The sequence below is a fragment of the Penicillium soppii genome (genome assembly GCF_028829465.1).
Source record: "Penicillium soppii strain IBT 18220 chromosome Unknown utg000001l, whole genome shotgun sequence".
Taxonomy (NCBI): Eukaryota; Fungi; Ascomycota; class Eurotiomycetes; order Eurotiales; family Aspergillaceae; genus Penicillium; species Penicillium soppii.
In genome coordinates, this window is record NW_026643231.1 from 2,964,654 (window position 1) to 2,982,268 (window position 17,615).

The 17,615-nt window shown below is 46.2% G+C and overlaps 5 protein-coding genes across 5 annotated transcripts; 2 read left to right on the forward strand and 3 right to left on the reverse strand.

Annotated features, from left to right (window-relative positions):
- Positions 1 to 4,752: 4,752 nt before the first annotated feature.
- N7529_001125 (hpt domain-containing protein) lies at positions 4,753 to 5,296 on the forward strand (the record flags this gene model as incomplete). Its single annotated transcript, XM_057236656.1, has 2 exons — positions 4,753 to 4,972; positions 5,016 to 5,296. The coding sequence occupies 2 exons, from the start codon at positions 4,753 to 4,755 to the stop codon at positions 5,294 to 5,296; spliced, it is 501 nt and encodes a 166-aa protein (XP_057103459.1).
- A 2,719-nt stretch (positions 5,297 to 8,015) lies between these two features.
- Positions 8,016 to 8,252, forward strand: N7529_001126 (uncharacterized protein; the record flags this gene model as incomplete). Its single annotated transcript, XM_057236657.1, has 1 exon — positions 8,016 to 8,252. The coding sequence occupies one exon, from the start codon at positions 8,016 to 8,018 to the stop codon at positions 8,250 to 8,252; it is 237 nt and encodes a 78-aa protein (XP_057103460.1).
- A 1,536-nt stretch (positions 8,253 to 9,788) lies between these two features.
- On the reverse strand, positions 9,789 to 11,239 carry N7529_001127 (uncharacterized protein; the record flags this gene model as incomplete). Its single annotated transcript, XM_057236658.1, has 2 exons — positions 9,789 to 10,943; positions 10,979 to 11,239. The coding sequence occupies 2 exons, from the start codon at positions 11,237 to 11,239 to the stop codon at positions 9,789 to 9,791; spliced, it is 1,416 nt and encodes a 471-aa protein (XP_057103461.1).
- An 864-nt stretch (positions 11,240 to 12,103) lies between these two features.
- On the reverse strand, positions 12,104 to 12,289 carry N7529_001128 (uncharacterized protein; the record flags this gene model as incomplete). Its single annotated transcript, XM_057236659.1, has 1 exon — positions 12,104 to 12,289. One exon carries the CDS (start codon positions 12,287 to 12,289, stop codon positions 12,104 to 12,106), a length of 186 nt encoding a protein of 61 aa, XP_057103462.1.
- Positions 12,290 to 12,940: 651 nt separating this feature from the next.
- On the reverse strand, positions 12,941 to 17,442 carry N7529_001129 (Phosphatidic acid phosphatase type 2/haloperoxidase; the record flags this gene model as incomplete). The annotated part of the gene is made up of 9 exons (XM_057236660.1): positions 12,941 to 13,748; positions 13,800 to 13,929; positions 13,979 to 14,115; positions 14,171 to 14,283; positions 14,333 to 16,331; positions 16,429 to 16,520; positions 16,740 to 17,104; positions 17,159 to 17,348; positions 17,395 to 17,442. The coding sequence occupies 9 exons, from the start codon at positions 17,440 to 17,442 to the stop codon at positions 12,941 to 12,943; spliced, it is 3,882 nt and encodes a 1,293-aa protein (XP_057103463.1).
- Positions 17,443 to 17,615: the final 173 nt, after the last annotated feature.

Consider the following 17,615-nt stretch of genomic DNA (forward strand, 5'->3'; position numbering starts at 1 on the left):
CCGACGCGACGGCCCGGGCCCAAGCCCATGGCCATATGATTGGCCTTCCAAGGCTCCTCATATTATTTTTTATCATGTACAAGGTCACCTGACGGTCCCCTCAGCGCCATGCATTGATACTTTTAATGAGATAGCTAAGATATATCATAGTATTAATTATTTGTGCTCGCTCGCACGACAAGACGCGTTGTTAGCTCCGCAATTACCTGGGTGTCCATTAACTGCCTGGGCACGGGATGCCGTACATTCAATTCGCAATTATGCGCCCGAAGGATCTGGGTTTATTCATTCAGAACAGATACGATTATAAGGTGTGTGAAACAGGGCTTCCCATCCGCTCAGTGGTACTTAAGCCGCACGTCGGCAGTATAGTAGTGAAGTGAGTGACTAGTTTGCTCCGCTCACCTTCCAAGTCCTTGCCCACACTTTAGGAATCCCGCGTTAGGTTATTCCCCAATAATAAAATGGGTATATGCACTTCCAATCATATGACTGTTTCTTTCTTTTCAAGACTGTCCTATCGTTGGAATCAGTGTAATTCAGTATAGCGTTAGCAATGACGTGCCGGAAACTCGTGACCTTGGAGCACAAATACGGGCTCATGTCATCTGTCTCTCGAGGATCTCAGCCTAATATCTTCGAGCCTGATATGACCGCCAGCTAACTATATCGATGAGTTTCTTGGAGTTGTCCAGTGGGATATGGGCAAGGCGAAAACTGATAACAGTTTCAAACGGACTGGCGTGCTAAACAATGTACTTTTCGAGAAAAATACCCCCTTGCATATTTGCCTCGCTTTCGCTTTCCCATGGCAGACAATACATCCAGTTCTAAAGGTTCTAGGGTATCATAAAATGATTTCTCCGGTACTCCACTACCCCGGGTCGTGTGTCTATTTATAGAGACGCGATGGTACAAACTCTCCTGTCAGACCTTAATACAGGGTCGTCCGATGACCGCAATATTTTGCAAGATCCGCAGTTTGCAGTCGGTCATTTACTAATTTTGATATCAAATACCTCCAGTAGTTAGAAGACGCAGGAATTCAGAACCGACGGGGAATCAAACAGGATGTAGGAAACGATGGTGTTGCATTCTTCACACCCTTGCCCGAAGACTCGAAAAGAAGAAAAGTGATTTTGACCCTGACCTGCAAAGTAATATTTCGTCAATTATTCCCTTTCGGGACGGGGACAGGGACGGCGATCTACTCCCCGAAATAGCCACTTGGGAGATATAGAGGATGCACAGAAAGGTTAAGAACCTACTAGATATGACAAAAGTACGGTTGCACTGACCCGCAGGATCAGTTGCGTTCAAAATAACAGTCTCAGTAACGGTGCCACAGGGTTACAAGCAAAAGAAGAATGGCCACAACAGTCGATTTTAGCAGGATGCAACCTTTTACCGATGTTTTTTGTATCTTTAATTCCCTTTCTTCGTCGATCACTTACGCACAACCTCGGGCGCGGACGACCGAAGATTGCTAAGGGGCAGATTTTCAGCGTCCCAACGCCACCATGCAAGCAGCCGGTTAAGTCCGGGCTCCTCGGTCCAGAGTAAAGCTCATGAGATGGGAAAAATGAGGGATGCTAGTTCTGACGGCGTCATCTTCTACGAGAGTATCGTAGTGAAACATTACTCATCAATCTTACTTCAGCCTCTTATTAGCCTTGCCCTTGAGCTGATGGCCTGCTTTGACTTCCTCTATGTTGGAGCGAGACTTGTCCGAAGCCAAAATTGTGTCGTCTGGTGTCTGGTTTCTGGTGTCTGGTTCACTGATCACTCGTGTCAATCCAAAGTCTTCTTTTGAGAAGTGGCTCATAAACAATTATATTCTGGATTGAGGTACAAGTGTGATTATTGATCTATATCATAGATCCAGCTAACTGCGAAGGTATCACCTGGTTACCGCGTTCGATTAGACCATATTGGACGCGGATGTTCCCTGGCTTTTTGTGAGACATATTCAACTCAATGTCAATTGTACCCATCAATGGCTCTGCTGCAAATTCCACAGCAAACGCCCACTGTCCTAAGGGGTATCTTAAAAGATCTCCAATCATCTACCACTGCAGGGAAAGTATAGCTTGCCATCTCAGAGTACGATAGGAATTCTCTTGGGTAGATAACAAGTTCTTGGGGAAATTAGTCCAAGTATATCATGACATCAGGTTTGGATAAGTATTTCCCAAATCATCAAGGTATCGATGTATCTGATATCCATGCCTCTCAATGTTGGTCTCAACATTCGTCAGCACCGTTCGGCAGTGCGTTTGATACAATAATTTGAAATATCCTCATATATGCGAACGGCTCCAACTCCCGAATTTAAATCCAAAACCACAGCAGTCAGAAGAACAATCCCCAAGCCACGAAGGCAAAATAAACTCATTGCTTTGTGATACTCCAATCGGAGATCCAGGGTGAAGTCGCTCTAGATGGCCTTCTGAAGTCCTTAAAGGCAATGTACGAGCTGCCCCCCCCCCCCCCCCCCCCCTAGCCCTAATGGCAATGTCTCCAATCTCTATATGATCACCTTCTTGGGTTGTCATACCAAGCAGTCTGAAAGGCACTAATTGCCCATACTTGTCCAAGTATATGCGACCAAAGTGAAATATGACGACGTTTATGAAGCCTGCCTCGCTTTATATACGCTATGTAGTCTGTCTCATCACAGCGCAAGGCATCTGGCCACATATCGTAGGTGTTGTTAAGACCGAACAAGTCCTCACGAAGGATATTTCCGATGAACGGATTCGAATCCAATAAATCGTGGATTCGGATCATCCTCAGCATACTCGGAGAAATTGAATGCGGAGTGACTTCTAATCAGTTAAAGTGCTGGGCCCGCCTTATTTGCGAATAGTTATCCACCCACAAATTTATCGTCGTTGCCTAATTTTCCACGGAATAAGTGGACGGTAATAGTGAGAGAAAAGTCTTCAAAAAAAAATGAGAAATCATGTCCAGCTCATTTTGCTCCGTGCACAAGTGGAATAAGACTCGAGAAACTCCTTCCCCCAAAGATACTTACCCAATCCTAATGAACGAAACACAAGCTGGAATATTACGGCAGAGATTGTGGAGCCGATTCTCCACGATTAAATGGGCCTTTTTCAATGAAGAGGTGTTGATTACCTACACAGTGGACTGAGAGAAAAGGATTTATAAAAAAAAACTGCTGCTTTTCATGCTCTGAAATGCTTATTGTGCTGTAAATTTTCCCTAAATTTTAGTTTGAGACTAGATCTAGGTCAATCTTAAGGCAGGCGGAAATAACGATCAAAGATTTTGTAGTCTGTCATACCTTGGAAATCAGATGATAGGAAGAACTTCACCGACCCCGGGTTAACCGAAGAAAACAAATGTGCGGACAAAGTCGGTCTTGGAAATTCAACAAGAGCGATTCAAGAGTATTTGACTGGACTTATAATTGTTGTGGCCCACCTATCTCGCATAGGAAAAGATGAATCGTTAGTTCCCAGAATGCGGATCTGACATGTGTGACTAGTCTTGATCTTTAAATATGCTTGGTAATTGTCAAAAAGTGTGACTGCTTCATCCCAGCGAATGCCCTGGAACGAACACAGTGAGAGAATGGGGTTACCAAAAGCCCAGCCGCATCGGTGTCCACCAAGGATGTTGCCTTATGTATAGGAATTATGTTCCATGTCTGGTCATTGGGCACTTCCTGATATTGCTATAGTGTGTTTGAAATTTGATTTTGGGGGCTTTTGCTACATCGTATTCGAGTATATGTCTGTTCTCATTGGGCTCTTCTCGCACCTACATTCTTTCTTATTGTATGTATTTTGTTACTGTACAAGATCTCTTGTATAATTGGGCGGCTGGGGTTTCTTTGTCTCTAAGGAGGCTTCGGTGTGAGACAAAGCTATCAACACAGCAGTACAAAGAATTAGATCAACCCGGAGCTTAATGATCACTCCTTGCAAGGAAGCAATGTGAACCTACCTCGGAATCTCGGGGGAGAGAGTGCATTACTAGATAGCGAGGCCCGTGCGTCGCAATTATTGGATCCTGGAACAATATGTTCTTACACGATAGACCAGTTAAACAGCGAGGAACCGCTTTTCCACAGCGCCAAAATACGGTGGGGTCTTGGCTTCATACAGAATTTGGAAAGTAGCATGGTGGCCATACGCAATGTGTATGCCTTTTGAACATCCTCCGTGAAATCTTGATCGCGCATAGATCAATGGACATAATGTTGAATCAGCTCGTAGGATCCAATTTGCTTGAGCCTCAGTCGAGGCACTTCGATAGACGGAAGCCTAGAAAACAGTACATTGGACCCTAATTAATGGGTTCCTTCAGCCTCAACCTGGAAGGCGAGACATAACAATTGGGTGGTTTGAATAATAAAGCCCGGATTTCAAAGTTAATAAGATTCTGCTGTCTCATCCCAGGCGATGAAGTAAAATTAAGTTGTAACCCTCCGTAGATGCACCAATCATCAAGAGAGCGTAGGCTGAAGATTTGCTCGCATGTGATGTATAAAATAGGGGTTTCGAAACGGATTCTTTTTGGCAAACTCGTCTCTCGTCCCCACTCTACTAAAGCACCGTAATTCTGCTTTTCGGGCTAATATCTGTATTCTTTATAGCAACACTGCCCCAAATACGCTGTGAAGTATCTGACCCAGCATCTTACCTCCCACCGAAAAACAAGAGGCCTGGAACTCCTCCACGTCCGAGTGCACATTGTCGTCTAGCAACTAGGCGAAAGATTATGGCGGATAATGAGTTTGACGAGATCAAATTCAAGCAGGCCGTGGACATGAGTACCTTCTCTCAGGTTTTGGCAATGGATGATGAGGGAGAGTGCCAATTCAGTTTGTCGATGGTCTTGGAATTCTTTGACCAAGGCAAAAATACTCTTCCAGATATGGAAAACGCCCTGCAAGTCTCCCCTTTCTATGTTACTCTATCCCATCTCAATGATTGCTCTGGTAGCAAACAAATAGTTCACTATCAGGATTTCCGCTGACCTAGTGATTTTCACTGCTTTCAGTGTACAAAGAGACCTACCAAAGCTGTCTTTTCTCGCAAGATTTCTCAAAGGCTCCGCAAGTGCGTATGGCTTGCGCAAGGTTCGACAATGCTGCGAAAAGATTGAACACTACGGCTCAAAGAGGAACGAAGACGGCTCCGCCGCAGAGTACGACGAAGACCTATGTTTAAGTCGTATCAACAGCGAGATCGGCATTCTAAGGAATACGCTTACTGAGGCTCAAATGGCTTTTGAATTCTTTTACAAGACCAAACTTGCATAAGAAACAGAACTTAAGACATCTTTGATGTCCTGAGCTCGATCATCTAGAAGAGTGTTATAGTGGCCTTAGGCCGCCATAGGCCACCACTATCCTTATCAGCTTATCAGAGCGCAGCCACATGTATTAGTCTGAGATAGCTTCCTTCCTCTCATCGAATCACTTTATCAGGCTATCTCTCCATAGCTATTCAGCAACGATAAATGAGTTCAAGCAGGCGGCCGCGATCAAATTGTTCAGACGACAGATTTCCCTTTAGACTAAGACCCTTCAGGGGAGCCTAGACATCGTTGGTGCCCGCCGTGTGACCGAATCCACCGTCTCTTCACTCACAACCAGATCGTCGATGAATGTTGTAAACATCGTGTGTCATCCTCAGTCACCGCATCAAAGCACTACCCAGACAGATCCTACATTAGATTTTGGTCACAAAAGTTTGCCTTATGTGCTCGCACATCTCTGAACGCCATTCGCTTCACAGGAGACGAGTCGGATGGGTCGACTATCGTTTGGTGGACCAAGCGATTCCAGTCGCCATGTTGATCACGCGCACCGAATATAAACATCCCATCGTCCAGTGTCCTCGGTATGCAGTGAGAAAAGCTCTATCTTCCTTGTTGTTAACAACATCGTCATGAAGTATGCGATATTACAACACCCTTGCTTGCTTTTCTGAGTTTGTCTATTCAGACCCCGGGCCCAGCGAATCGCGGTTCGAGAACCTCCGGGTATCCGAATGCCACAGTATACGCGTTATGCTAAATCGATTCCGTTCTCTGTGGCCGATTGAACATTTGCCAATTAGATCGATGCAACATGTCTGTCTGGCTTCATCCGCATTACTGGGGAATATAGACGACGCAAAAAGCAAAAAGGGGTTAAGATGCTTTGACTAGTCCTATCGCACTTGCACACCGCTGGCCATTGGCAAAGGACAGCTGAGCATCGTACAACGCAGTTGCTTCTTGCGGATCATGAAGCCGAGCTGATAGGCATTTTCCTAAAACTTCAAATTTATTTCTTATTGCTGGTTTTTATCTCCAATATACATCTGCCATGTTCTTTACAGTCTCCGTGTTTTTAATAAGTTTAAAGTTAATCAAAGCCACAAAAAATCTCAACTAACCATTATTGGTACTGACCTTCAAGCAAAAGGATGGTTTTAGCTTTCGGGGCTCCGTTAGCATCTTACGCGGTGAAGCGCCCTACATCACCTCTCAACTCTTCGTCTGTTGTAGCTACGAGCTTGGTGAGATCACCAAAATTCCACACCCTAATCACAAAGCTCAGAAGCAACGGCATCTTGTCCTTAGTGGTGTAGGTAGTATTAGAAAGATCTAACTCACGATCGCCTACATAGAGTCCGGCCGTAGATCTTGTAGCTCGGCGTTGTAGCTTGATGCAGTATCTAAGGTCGCAGCAAAGGACGGTTTCCGATTGATAGCTAGTCTTGTCTTCAACAGTAAGAAGCCTAGAGTGTCAGAGAATAAAGAGACCGTGAGATGTATACGCTAGATAGCTATAGGCTGCTGTGATTCGGAGGAACAGATGAACTGTTCTGCTATCTATTAGGGAGCACAAAAGAATTAACACAATATGAGGTTCAAATGATTGGAAATCAAATTGGTCATTGCTAACCGCTGTGAAGGAATTATTTCCGATGATGCGGTTTTGATTCCTAGTCTGCACCAGCTTTGTCACAACGCCCAGTATGAAATAGCAGCTGAATCTTCCGTCTACTCGATTAGATAAATCTGCTGAACTTAGTCCGAAAGTGGTCACAATCCATGGTATGCGGTGAAAAAGCTGACATGGATTAGGCTGCGAGCGAGTCATGTTGATAGTAGCTGAAAGCCACCAAGAATGTTGGCGAGGAAAGCCTAGCAGGTACATAAGCCACGAAGGCGTAATAATTCCCACTAGCCAATGGTATCGGGGGATGAATGGCCGGCTGATTGTTCCAACCAATCAACTTTCTGTTTGAGGCTCACTATTTATCGCACGGCTAATTTCGATCGACCTTTCGCCTAGTCATTATCTGCGAATCACAAGATAGAGAGCCTGGAAGAGATCTAACTTGATTCAAAGCCGCGCATTTGATCAAAACTTGATTTAGATACATCGTCCTACTTTTTGAGATGTACCTTGTATGGTCAACCAGGTTGGCAATTCGATCTGCCTTCCAAATGGACGATTATCATAAATAGTATTCTTTTTTTTTCCGTGCTTTCTCCTTGCTTGGTTTAGGGTCCCTCAATTCCGATTGCTTCTCAGCTGCGACGCGCGATCATGAGGTCTGTTTGCCTAGGCTAGCTGGGGACGAGTGTGTGTTCAGGTAACATGATTGTTTGTTTCCAGATAGGCCATGAAGACCACTTAAAGAAGCGTTTACTACATTTCCAAGCTCTAGTATAATGTTTCGTATGGTCGCAGATAATAAGAGTCGCTTCATTGACAGGTAACATTTAGTAGTATATCCGCTCGATTTACGTTGGTCATTCGACACTCGCGGTGAAATTTATTGGAAACATCTATGGCTGGTGCAAAGAGGACGGATCAGGACTTACGCCACTGGGAGAGGGTGCCGTGATGCCGAACTCGTGCGTGTCTTGGCAAATCCCGATATATTACATTCTCCTCAGTTGCGTACTTGCTATGGATACTACTGTTCGCACATAAACATATCATCGCACAATCCATAATCTCCACCTCAAACCTAATGATGGATAAGGCCCAACCCAAAGATGCGCAACCGGAAAAGAAGGACTTCAAGCCACTTAACAAAGTCGAGGAATACCAGCTTCTATGGGAGCAGATGCTGAAAAGCACCGATGTTCTAATCCAGAAGATTAGAGGTAGACACAGTTCAGTTCAGCTCGATTATGATATGGAAGGGAAGTTGACAAACATTTTAGATGAAGAAAAAGCTAGAGAACCAGATCAAAGTTTCTCTCGGTGACTTATTTCTGAGCGAGCGGAGGATTGAACCACCTGAATAACTGGTAAGATTACTCATTACCTTACTTCATCTACTATCTTGTGTTTGGCTGAGAATCAGAGGACCTAGCGGGTAGACTAGCGTGGTGGTATATTGGTTTCAGGCAGAGGTTGACTTATGATATTTGTATTGAAGCTACCTTCCTTCAACTTGTGTTGCCCCTGAATATGGATCTCTGTGTCTTAGTACGCTAAACTAGTAAAATTCTCGAGCCGAAGACATGTGTAGATCCGCAAACTCTGGAACGCGGTCCGTCAAGGCGCAACCCGCGTCCGCACTAGCACACGCACAGACGCCCTACTACAGCGCCTGTGCGCTCGAAACGATACGGCAAAATCGAAAAGCCATTTAACAGTAAGATCATACCGAGAATAATAGTTATTGGAGCCAGGGGACAGATATCGATCTTGTCTAAGCTTCCAAATCGTTTTTCAGAAGCAGGGAATCTAAAGACGATGCAGATCTTGAGATCAATCAACATGAAAGCTATCTAGCTAGAACACCTGCTCACCGCTCAGCAGGATGGATCCCTTTATATTAGGTTGGTAAGCAACCGGCATAAACAAACTACGGCAGGGCTTGTCCAAATTTTTGATTGGCAGTTAGAATCCGACGAATCGGATTTCGAAAAAGTGACATTCCAATTTGGGATTTCTAGGCTAATCTCGATACAACCAAGCCAGATATTGTCCCTGCTTTCAGCCTAATGATCGTAGCACAGTATCATTGTGATAATCGGAATGTTGCTACACGGACACTCAGATTACCTCTGTGGCCGCGAATAATCATTCCTCAGGGGTCCAACGAACCAAATTAACTTTGCTAGGAGTTTCCACTGCACGCCCGTGTGTACAGTCGTAGTGATAGTCCGCGCTCAGTCCAATGGGTAGTAAACTATGATGAAACGTTGAAGGGGAAGGCCATGCGAAGAAGATTGCGCTGGTAAGGCATCCGAACTATTATCCATCATCTATCATTAAATCAAGCGAAACCTCAGTGTTATTTCGGCCTGGGGATGAGCTATTCGATGAAAGAGTAGTCGCTTGTCCACTGGAGTCGTGCACTTTTGGGGAAAGTCCCGGCCGTGCATTCTTGTTGATCAAAGAAAGGGGGAAATTGATAAACATATCGCGCTTGACTTACTGGGCATATCGTCACCAGAGTAGATTTTACGCAGGAAAAGATATCCCTGGTCTGAAAAGACAAATATATCTATCTATCGCTCATGCCGTAGCGTTGAATGGGGATATTTATATTTCGTTACGTAGGAAGTCCACATTTTGTTGCGCAGTACACTCACGCCATTTTACGTAATTACCTACTTGAGGTAAATCTATTTAAGATAGTAGCGCAATAAAAGCTACCACAGGGCCATTTAAGGCAATTCTCCATATTATTAGACAGCCGACATAATATATTGTTTCTAAGATGCGTAATCAAAAAGTCAACTTACTGAAGCGCCGTACTTGGGCAAAGTATATTAGAAATGACTTAGGACTACAAATGAGGTACGTATTTCGACCATGAAACCGTCTGAAAAGCACTCTCCGGCAAGCTTCTCAATCCAATCAAGTCCTCCGTCAAAATAAACCCTCGACCCACGCAATATGTAGCACACAGAAAAGAAACTGGAATCAAGGCCCGAAGAGGAATTTCTAAGTCAGGATCCTGCTCAGGGTCAATATTCCTAAGCTTTGCAGCAAAACGATCGATCCATCTTTTGGGTTCTCGTGTGCGGTCCAACATAGCTTGTGCCTTTTGTTGTCTCAGCTCTGCTCGGAACATGGTTCTCTGAAAGTATGCAGAAAGGGGGCTTCCAATCAACGCATAGGCTAGGGTATTCACACTAGCAATACGCCAAAGTAGTTTCTCTGTTGCGGTAGGAAAATGAGAATTCCACGCAATGAGAAACATAGCGCTAAACAAAACAATTGTCGGGGCGGCGATTATCTCGGCCCGGCTATCAGTATTTAGAAAATAGTGACTCGGAATGCGATCATATGGTCGTCGCTTAGGTTGAGTTGCCATTGGTATATGCATGTGGTGAAGAATTCGAATGTAATATCTCCAAAATCGAGCAAGAAATCCCTGGTCTCGCGAGAGGTAGTCAAATGGTGTTTCATACCACTTCAATCCGGAGACTTGATGATTTTCTCGAATCGCAGCCACGGAGGTAGTGAGCTGCAAAGTGATCGGCCTGTTGACATCCATAGGCTTATGATACCAGCAGTATGACATTATTAGGAAGGCTAGAATAAAGGAAAGAGTGGTGAGCTCAAGAGTGGTAACAAAAATACCCTGAGCAAAACGAAATATGCAGTTCAGAGTAAACCAGATGGCTTGCGCTAGTGTGAACAATCTACCTAGGTAAGAATAATGCATAACTAGAAGGGAAGATAAAGAGGTTAGGTAACCATGCACTGACCTAGCCAGTTTACCTGATTTATTCCTATCTTCGATTTCCTCTTCGTTCAAATTCGGATATTCGAGATATTTATCCTTAACAAGGATATAGAGCTGCTTCGCATCCAAAGGGAATGAAGGTAAGTCGGCCTCTAGGGGCTTGATCAAAAAGCCCCCCATATCGGCGAAGAAAGCATGCTTGATGGTCCAATCCTTATATCCAGCCTCGTGGAAATTCTGCTCTGTTAGCTTCAAAATCACCTAGAAGTAACTTAAGTACGTACTTTAACAGAGCAACGTGCAGATGACCATTGGCCCAGAGATAGCATTAATATGAATTCAGATCCGAGTAGCGTGATACAAGCAAGATCGAATTTGTATCTCCATCTTCTGAACCCGCCGTCGGATTCAGCAGGCAAGTTTGGAGCCACAGATGTCCAGCAACAGAGAATTATTGTGAGAACGCAAGTGGATAAAATACTCCACGTTCCTCGCCCGTCGGGTTCGTTAACCCAGCCACGAGGGGTAGGGATGGTATCGTTCATGGTTTATATAAACTTATTGATCAGTGTGATTAAGGTTCAAAGGAGACTTATATAGCTATTAAGTTTGAAAACTAGCCCCTTTTCAAACTCCTGATTAATGAGAAGAATCCTGAAATAGCATTTTGACACTACTGTTTGATTACGCGCCCATAGAATTGTCGAGAATGCAGAAGCCTAAGAGACGCATAGCAGAGCGGCCTGAGCCGACCAGTTAATAAATGTAATTGGAGCCTCTTCGCCCCAGAGCTAGTCTCATCAGGATTGATACAGTAGTTGTTGATTGAAAAGCCATACCGATGTGTTCATTATGCATGAGGCTACTAGGCGCTAGCGTTAGGGTAGATTGCTCCGCCTCCTCTAGTGTCAGCGGCGCGAACATACATAGTCCCCATTTTGTTTCTCAGAATATGAGCAGCAACTTCAAGCTGAGCATTGGATTGATATTGCCTATCAAGGGATCGGAAGGATAGGGATGGAAGGCCGTTTTGGAAAAGAAGAAAGGGTGCGTGGTTTTTTAGTATCTTGAATAGGGTGGCTATGTGCAGATGCCAAGACACTAATTGTTTGGATGTATCGATGTGATCCAATCATTCCACACGTTGGAAACAATATCGAGGAATACGAATTGATGTGGACTCACTATGTTGGTGGAATAGTGATGCAGAATGGTATGATATTCTGAGATTTCCGAGGAAAAAAGCTTGCTATCGATAGCTATGGAGGCGGGACAAATAATGGATAAGGAAACATGCGAATGCGCAAGCAAGCAAACGCTGCTATAAGCCTGCGGCCTCATCCTCAGAACTTGCTAGCGCAAGGTTCTCGACAGCGATCAATGTCGAGGATGATGCATCCTCATTATAATCATGTCTGGCTTTTTTTATTCTGACTAATTCCATCACTTCGGATGCTGCTTGCCTTAGATTTCGATGCTATATCTAGGGTAGCCTGGCCTTTACCGGAAATCGCCTCTGCAGCCATCACCATAGCTCGCCGGTAAGCTTTCGAGCTCATGACAATATCGTCAAAGTCAAAGTCGCTGTCGTCCATTGCTAAGGCTACATATCCAAATAAAGTATTTGCATTATGTGTGGGGTTGAGAATTGAATCGGGGACAGACGTCAGGGTTCGCGTGTCTCAAGTATTGAACTGTGGAGGCTTGGTCTTCCAAAAAGCCTTGCTCTCTTGATCTTTTCGACAATCTCGCGCGTAGACTCCCTTATAACAGCATTAACCACCATATATCACATTTGCTTTCCTCGCTACGACGTGGTAAGACGTTGAAGCCATGAGGTCGCGCACGAACTTACTGAACCAGAGATGCTACAGCAGACTGTTGACCATGCAGCAGGGATAATTATCCTTTTATCTCGTCTTCGTTCCACACGATGCTCCCTTTCCGTCACCACTTCGAAATCAAGAACCTTTCTCGAACCCACTTCAATGCTATGCAGTTTATCGAGAGATACCTCAAAGCACGGCAGAACTGATTGTGACTTGAGCAATCTGGATCTTGGTTCGGAGAGTGTCTGGCGAGCCCACGGCTTGTATGCAGACTCCTGCAGGGATGCTATATGCTTACTGTGAATAGGCATGATACTATGCAAAATGCCCAACAGGGCACACAAAGCAGACAAAGGGACTAGTGTAGGGTATCTGGAATCATTTTCATTTCTCATAACCATAATTAACCATCAAAACTCACGACCAACCCTCCATAGGCAACGGCACACCCTCCCACTCAGTGCCAGTCGAAATCTGCGCCTCCTGCTCTTCGTAGAACTCCTCAGCGCCCCACCCCATAGACTCGAGCTCTCTAACAAAGAAATCCCTCTCTTCTTCCATCATTTCCTTCCTCTCATTCCCACCCATGACCTCCTTGTACTGCCTCAAGTGCCACCAGTGCGTAAGACCACGCAGCGCTTGCTCAAGCGGGAGCGCTTCTTCGACCTCCGCGTCCACATCTGAGCCGGCGAGCCAGTCGTCTCTCAGCTCGGGGCGGCAGTAGAGGTATATAGCTGTTATCACGCGCATGTTGCTCTGGCGCCATTTGCGGCCGCAGTATGGGACTTGCGATTTGAAAAGTTTTAGTGTATAGAAGCGGAGGTGCGGGTCTGGGATTTTCAGACCCTTGCGGAGGATGTTGCTTGATTTATATTGGACGAGGAGGAGGCAGCGATGCGCTTTGTCGCGGGTAATCTTTTGCATCACGTGCAGGTAGTTGATTGCTGAGAAGAAGTTGCGGAAGGAGAAGATTTTGATCGGTTCTTTGGGGGGTGGTGCCGTTGGGTATCCTAATTCGTCGACTTCGGGTCTTGCGGGCCTGTTCATGAGGTCGCTGAGATGCTCTTCTTCTGATAGACCTAAGGCGCTGCCATTGGCTGTTGGGTCGGGGCGGTGGCGGGAGATTGGGGGTGGCATTGCTTCGTCTTCGCTTTCGGTGTCTCCACCTGAGTGGTCGTCCGTATCGAGAGGGTGGTCTGTGTTGCTCTGGCAGAAGTGGAAGAAGCTATTTCTTGTTAGTGGTTGAATATTTAGAGGATGTTATTCCATCACATACGACAGGTCTTCGCGGTCATTTTTCTGAGCAACAGCCTGGTCGACATCTTGGTGAGCGAACATTTTCAGGATTAATGGAAGGTAATTGGAGTCAAGCAAGAGCTGTGTCATGTATTCGAATTTCAGGATATCTTCAACATGTTAGCATCATGGCGTAGAATAGGGATCGTAGTCACTCACGAGACCGCTTGAACCATTTGAGCAGAAGCAGCAGAGTCCCAGACACAGCTTTGCCAGTGATTTCACGTAGCCGAATATTGTCAAGTTCGTCAATGCATGCATCAGACAGAAGGTTTTGTGATGTGTTCATCCCGTTACTGGATAAAGAAAATTAGTACTAAACACATCAAGGTGCCAGCGATGTGAACCGACCTCATGCCTTGGCTATTCTGGCTTCCAGCCTGGCTAACCACCGAACTGACATTGGTCAGAATAATCTTCAAGAAAACGATCGTGATAGACTGGAGATGCGACAGGGTATGTGTCTATAGAAAAATTAGCCATTGTCAAACGGATCACCAAAACCATGCTCACGTAGAAAGAATCAACCGCTTCCAGTCGACGTTGAACATCAGGATCATCAGTTTCCTTCTCCACGGATTTGGGCTTCGGCTCGGGCTTCTCCTCATCACCCGACAAGTCCAAGTACTCGAAATCATCAGGCAGATCATCCGACATATTATCAGGGAAATGGGCTGCTTCTTCCGAATTCCAACCACGGTCATATTTCATAAAGTGTTCACGCTCCTGCCAAAGCTGGCGCATGGCTCTTGTCATCTTAACATGGGTAGAAAAGAGCTTTCCGGCCTCCACGATCGACGCAGGCACATCGCCACCCTCCCATCGCTTGCCAACGAGGGTGTCTTGGCGTTCCGTTGTACCTTTCCCGCCAATGCGATTGCTAGAGTCATCAAGAGGCGGGTACATAAAGGGGAAATTCTGATTAGTCTGATAATTTTGTTTCTTTCCGGCCTTTCCTCCGGGACCAATGGGTGAGGGAGGTGGTGATGGCGCTGGGGTTGCGATGTGTACAGCTTGTTGGAGGATAGAGCCATTTCCACCGGACACTGATGGACCAACACCACAGAAAATACCGCTGGATGGGTTCATTTTGACTGCGTTGTGCGGAAGTGGCGGGAGGATCGAATTGTTCTCCAGCTCGAGGGGAACAATGAGGGGTGGAGGGTTATAGGCTGGGTATTTGGATGTAATTTCTTGGCGGAACATATGGTAGTCCAGCGGGGAGGCATGCAGGAAAGGAGTCCTGCGATTGGACTCATCCTTCTCGGCGGAAAGAGCAGGTTCCAGTACTTCCTTTGCGCGTTTCAAATCGTTGGTCCCGCCGAAAACAAGCAACAAAGACTTCCACAGCAAGAGAAGGATCCTGGTAAGGGGAATATTGGCAGATTCGTCCCAACGTAGTCGGGCGATGATTTCAACAATAGTCACCAGCAGACTTGGATCAGAGTAGGAAAATACATCGCGAATCGGCGTACATTGGGGGTTGGACGCCTCTTGTCTGCGGCCAACCTCAACGGCGAAATACAATGTTGTGAGAACCAAGTTTGCCTCCCGCTCGGGAGCGGCAATATCACCAGGGTTCAAGCGCTCATACTCCATGCCGTTGGTTTCTGATCCCAATGCTGAGCGAGTCTTGTCGAAAAGACGGCACATGTACTCGACCAAAACGGTCAATCCTGAGCACTCTTGAACAAGCGAGACGTTCTCCTCGATGTAGTGAATCTGCATGGACTTGAGAAGAGGCGTTTCAGCCGATGGCTGATCTCCATCTGAGTGATAATCTGTGGCCACTCTGCCACCTGTAAGACCCCACACACCAGTAACGACGTAGCAAATACTTTCAAGGGCCTCAAGTCTCACTGTAGTCTCGGGAAGTTGCAGATCTGCCAGCATCTTCAAGACAAACTCACGGCGCACATCCTCAGAAGCGTCAAGCCAAGGCACTTCGGGTGTATCTGGCAGGCGTTGCAAACAAAAAGCAAGCCATTTCTGATTAAAAGTCGACTTAGTGCCCATCAGCATGACACGATCGAAGTCATTATACTGAAACCACTCTTCCAGTTCATCAGGAAAAGGTTGTGCGTCAGCATATTCAAAAGCATACGCCGGCTGCTCGATTTTCGGCAATTCGCCGACAAGCTTCCGCAGCTGAGCTAAGCTAAGCGAGTCTGAAGATCGATCAGTAACCACTGGCGCTGGAGGAGGCGGTTGCATAGGCGGGGGAGGCGCAGAATTCTCGCGTCGTAGCTCTGGGCGCTTCAGGGACTTTGCAGGTACCGTCTCAGGGGCGGCAGTCTGGGCTTGTTCCTGGCGGAGCCCCTCAGCTACCTCCTCCATCAGTTGGTCGTCTGAAACTGGCGAGATGTCTGCACCAGTTTGGTCAACTTCGTCAGCCTTGACGATATGATGTTCCTCGATGGCATCAGGTGTCTCTGCTGAGATCTCCATCTTTGGAGTTCTTGATGTGTGTTCCTGGGTACCTGGCAGAAAGTGGATCAGCGGAGCAGCGATGCTCCGAACATCAGGTAAACGAGTGAAGAAAAAGAATGTAGCAATTTAAATCAACTCGATCAAATGAGATCAAAGAAAAATATGAATTGTGAGCTCACCTGATCGCGGGGACGAGGTTGAGTTGGAATTGCGGTGTTGGGATGCGGTCACGTGCGCGACATGTGTTTTTTCTGTTCGATATGTTTACAATCTGTTACGAGTAGACAAAATCTAGGGATCAACTGATTAAATTGGGCTGAAATATACAAAACTGTCGCTCTCTATTCTGGTATACGCGAAGTGGTGAAAATGCTGAAACTGGTGACGATCTAGATCATTACTCCGACTTCTTCTCCTTCTTACTACCACGTCGGTTCAATCTTTGAGACTCCCAACGTTGCCAACCGGATTCAGCCAGATCTTCACTTACAACGAGGTCACGGACTCTCATCAAGCGGGAAACAGTCAGTTCCAGCCCCCATTCAATCCACCCAGTATGACGGAGCAAGCTCGTGATCAAGAACCAGCCGCCTGCGCAAACGAATCCAACTGCACCGCCGGCGATCACCTGTTTCGGGGTATGGTAGCTGAGGTAGACGCGGCTGGCAGCGACGGTCAAGGCTCCAAGGCACAGGGCGACCATGACCAGTATACGGAGGAGTACGGCGGCGTTGGGGTAGGAGCTGGCGGAAGCTTGGCTGTGACGGAAAAGGAGGAAGAAGGTAAGGTAGACAGAGAAGAAGGTCATGTACTGGGCATGGGAGGATGGCATGCCGTAACCCTTACCAGACATCACTGTTTATTCCATGTATCAGCTAGGATCGATGATCCGGTGGTGCGAATACTTACTTTGCGGTCGCTCTTCCTTGATCAGGCGTTTGAGAACGAAGTTCAGAGCTTCACAGGCCATCTGTCCGACGAACATCAAGATCACCTCCACCTCTCTAGTAGACCAGATCAAGGTCACATAGGAGACAGTTAATGCCTGCGGGACCAGGGCCAGCCAAGCTGAGATGAACGACAGCTGGTCATCGGGGTTCTGAAAAGATTAGTTTGCATACAATAATCGAGATCGATTGACTCACGTAGTGAACATGAGTGAGGGACAACGAGGCGAGCGGTGTGTCTCCCATGATGAATCTAGCTTAGGGTAAAATATGGAGCGAAGGAAATCAGCGAGGGTCTCTCTCATAAATACTCCGTCAAGCCAACGTTGGAAGAACATTCGAAGTTTAGAATAGTTTCACATCGTACCGCCCGCCCCTGTTTCGGCCCGAACGGGTTTAGCTCTCCCGAGATTCACCCA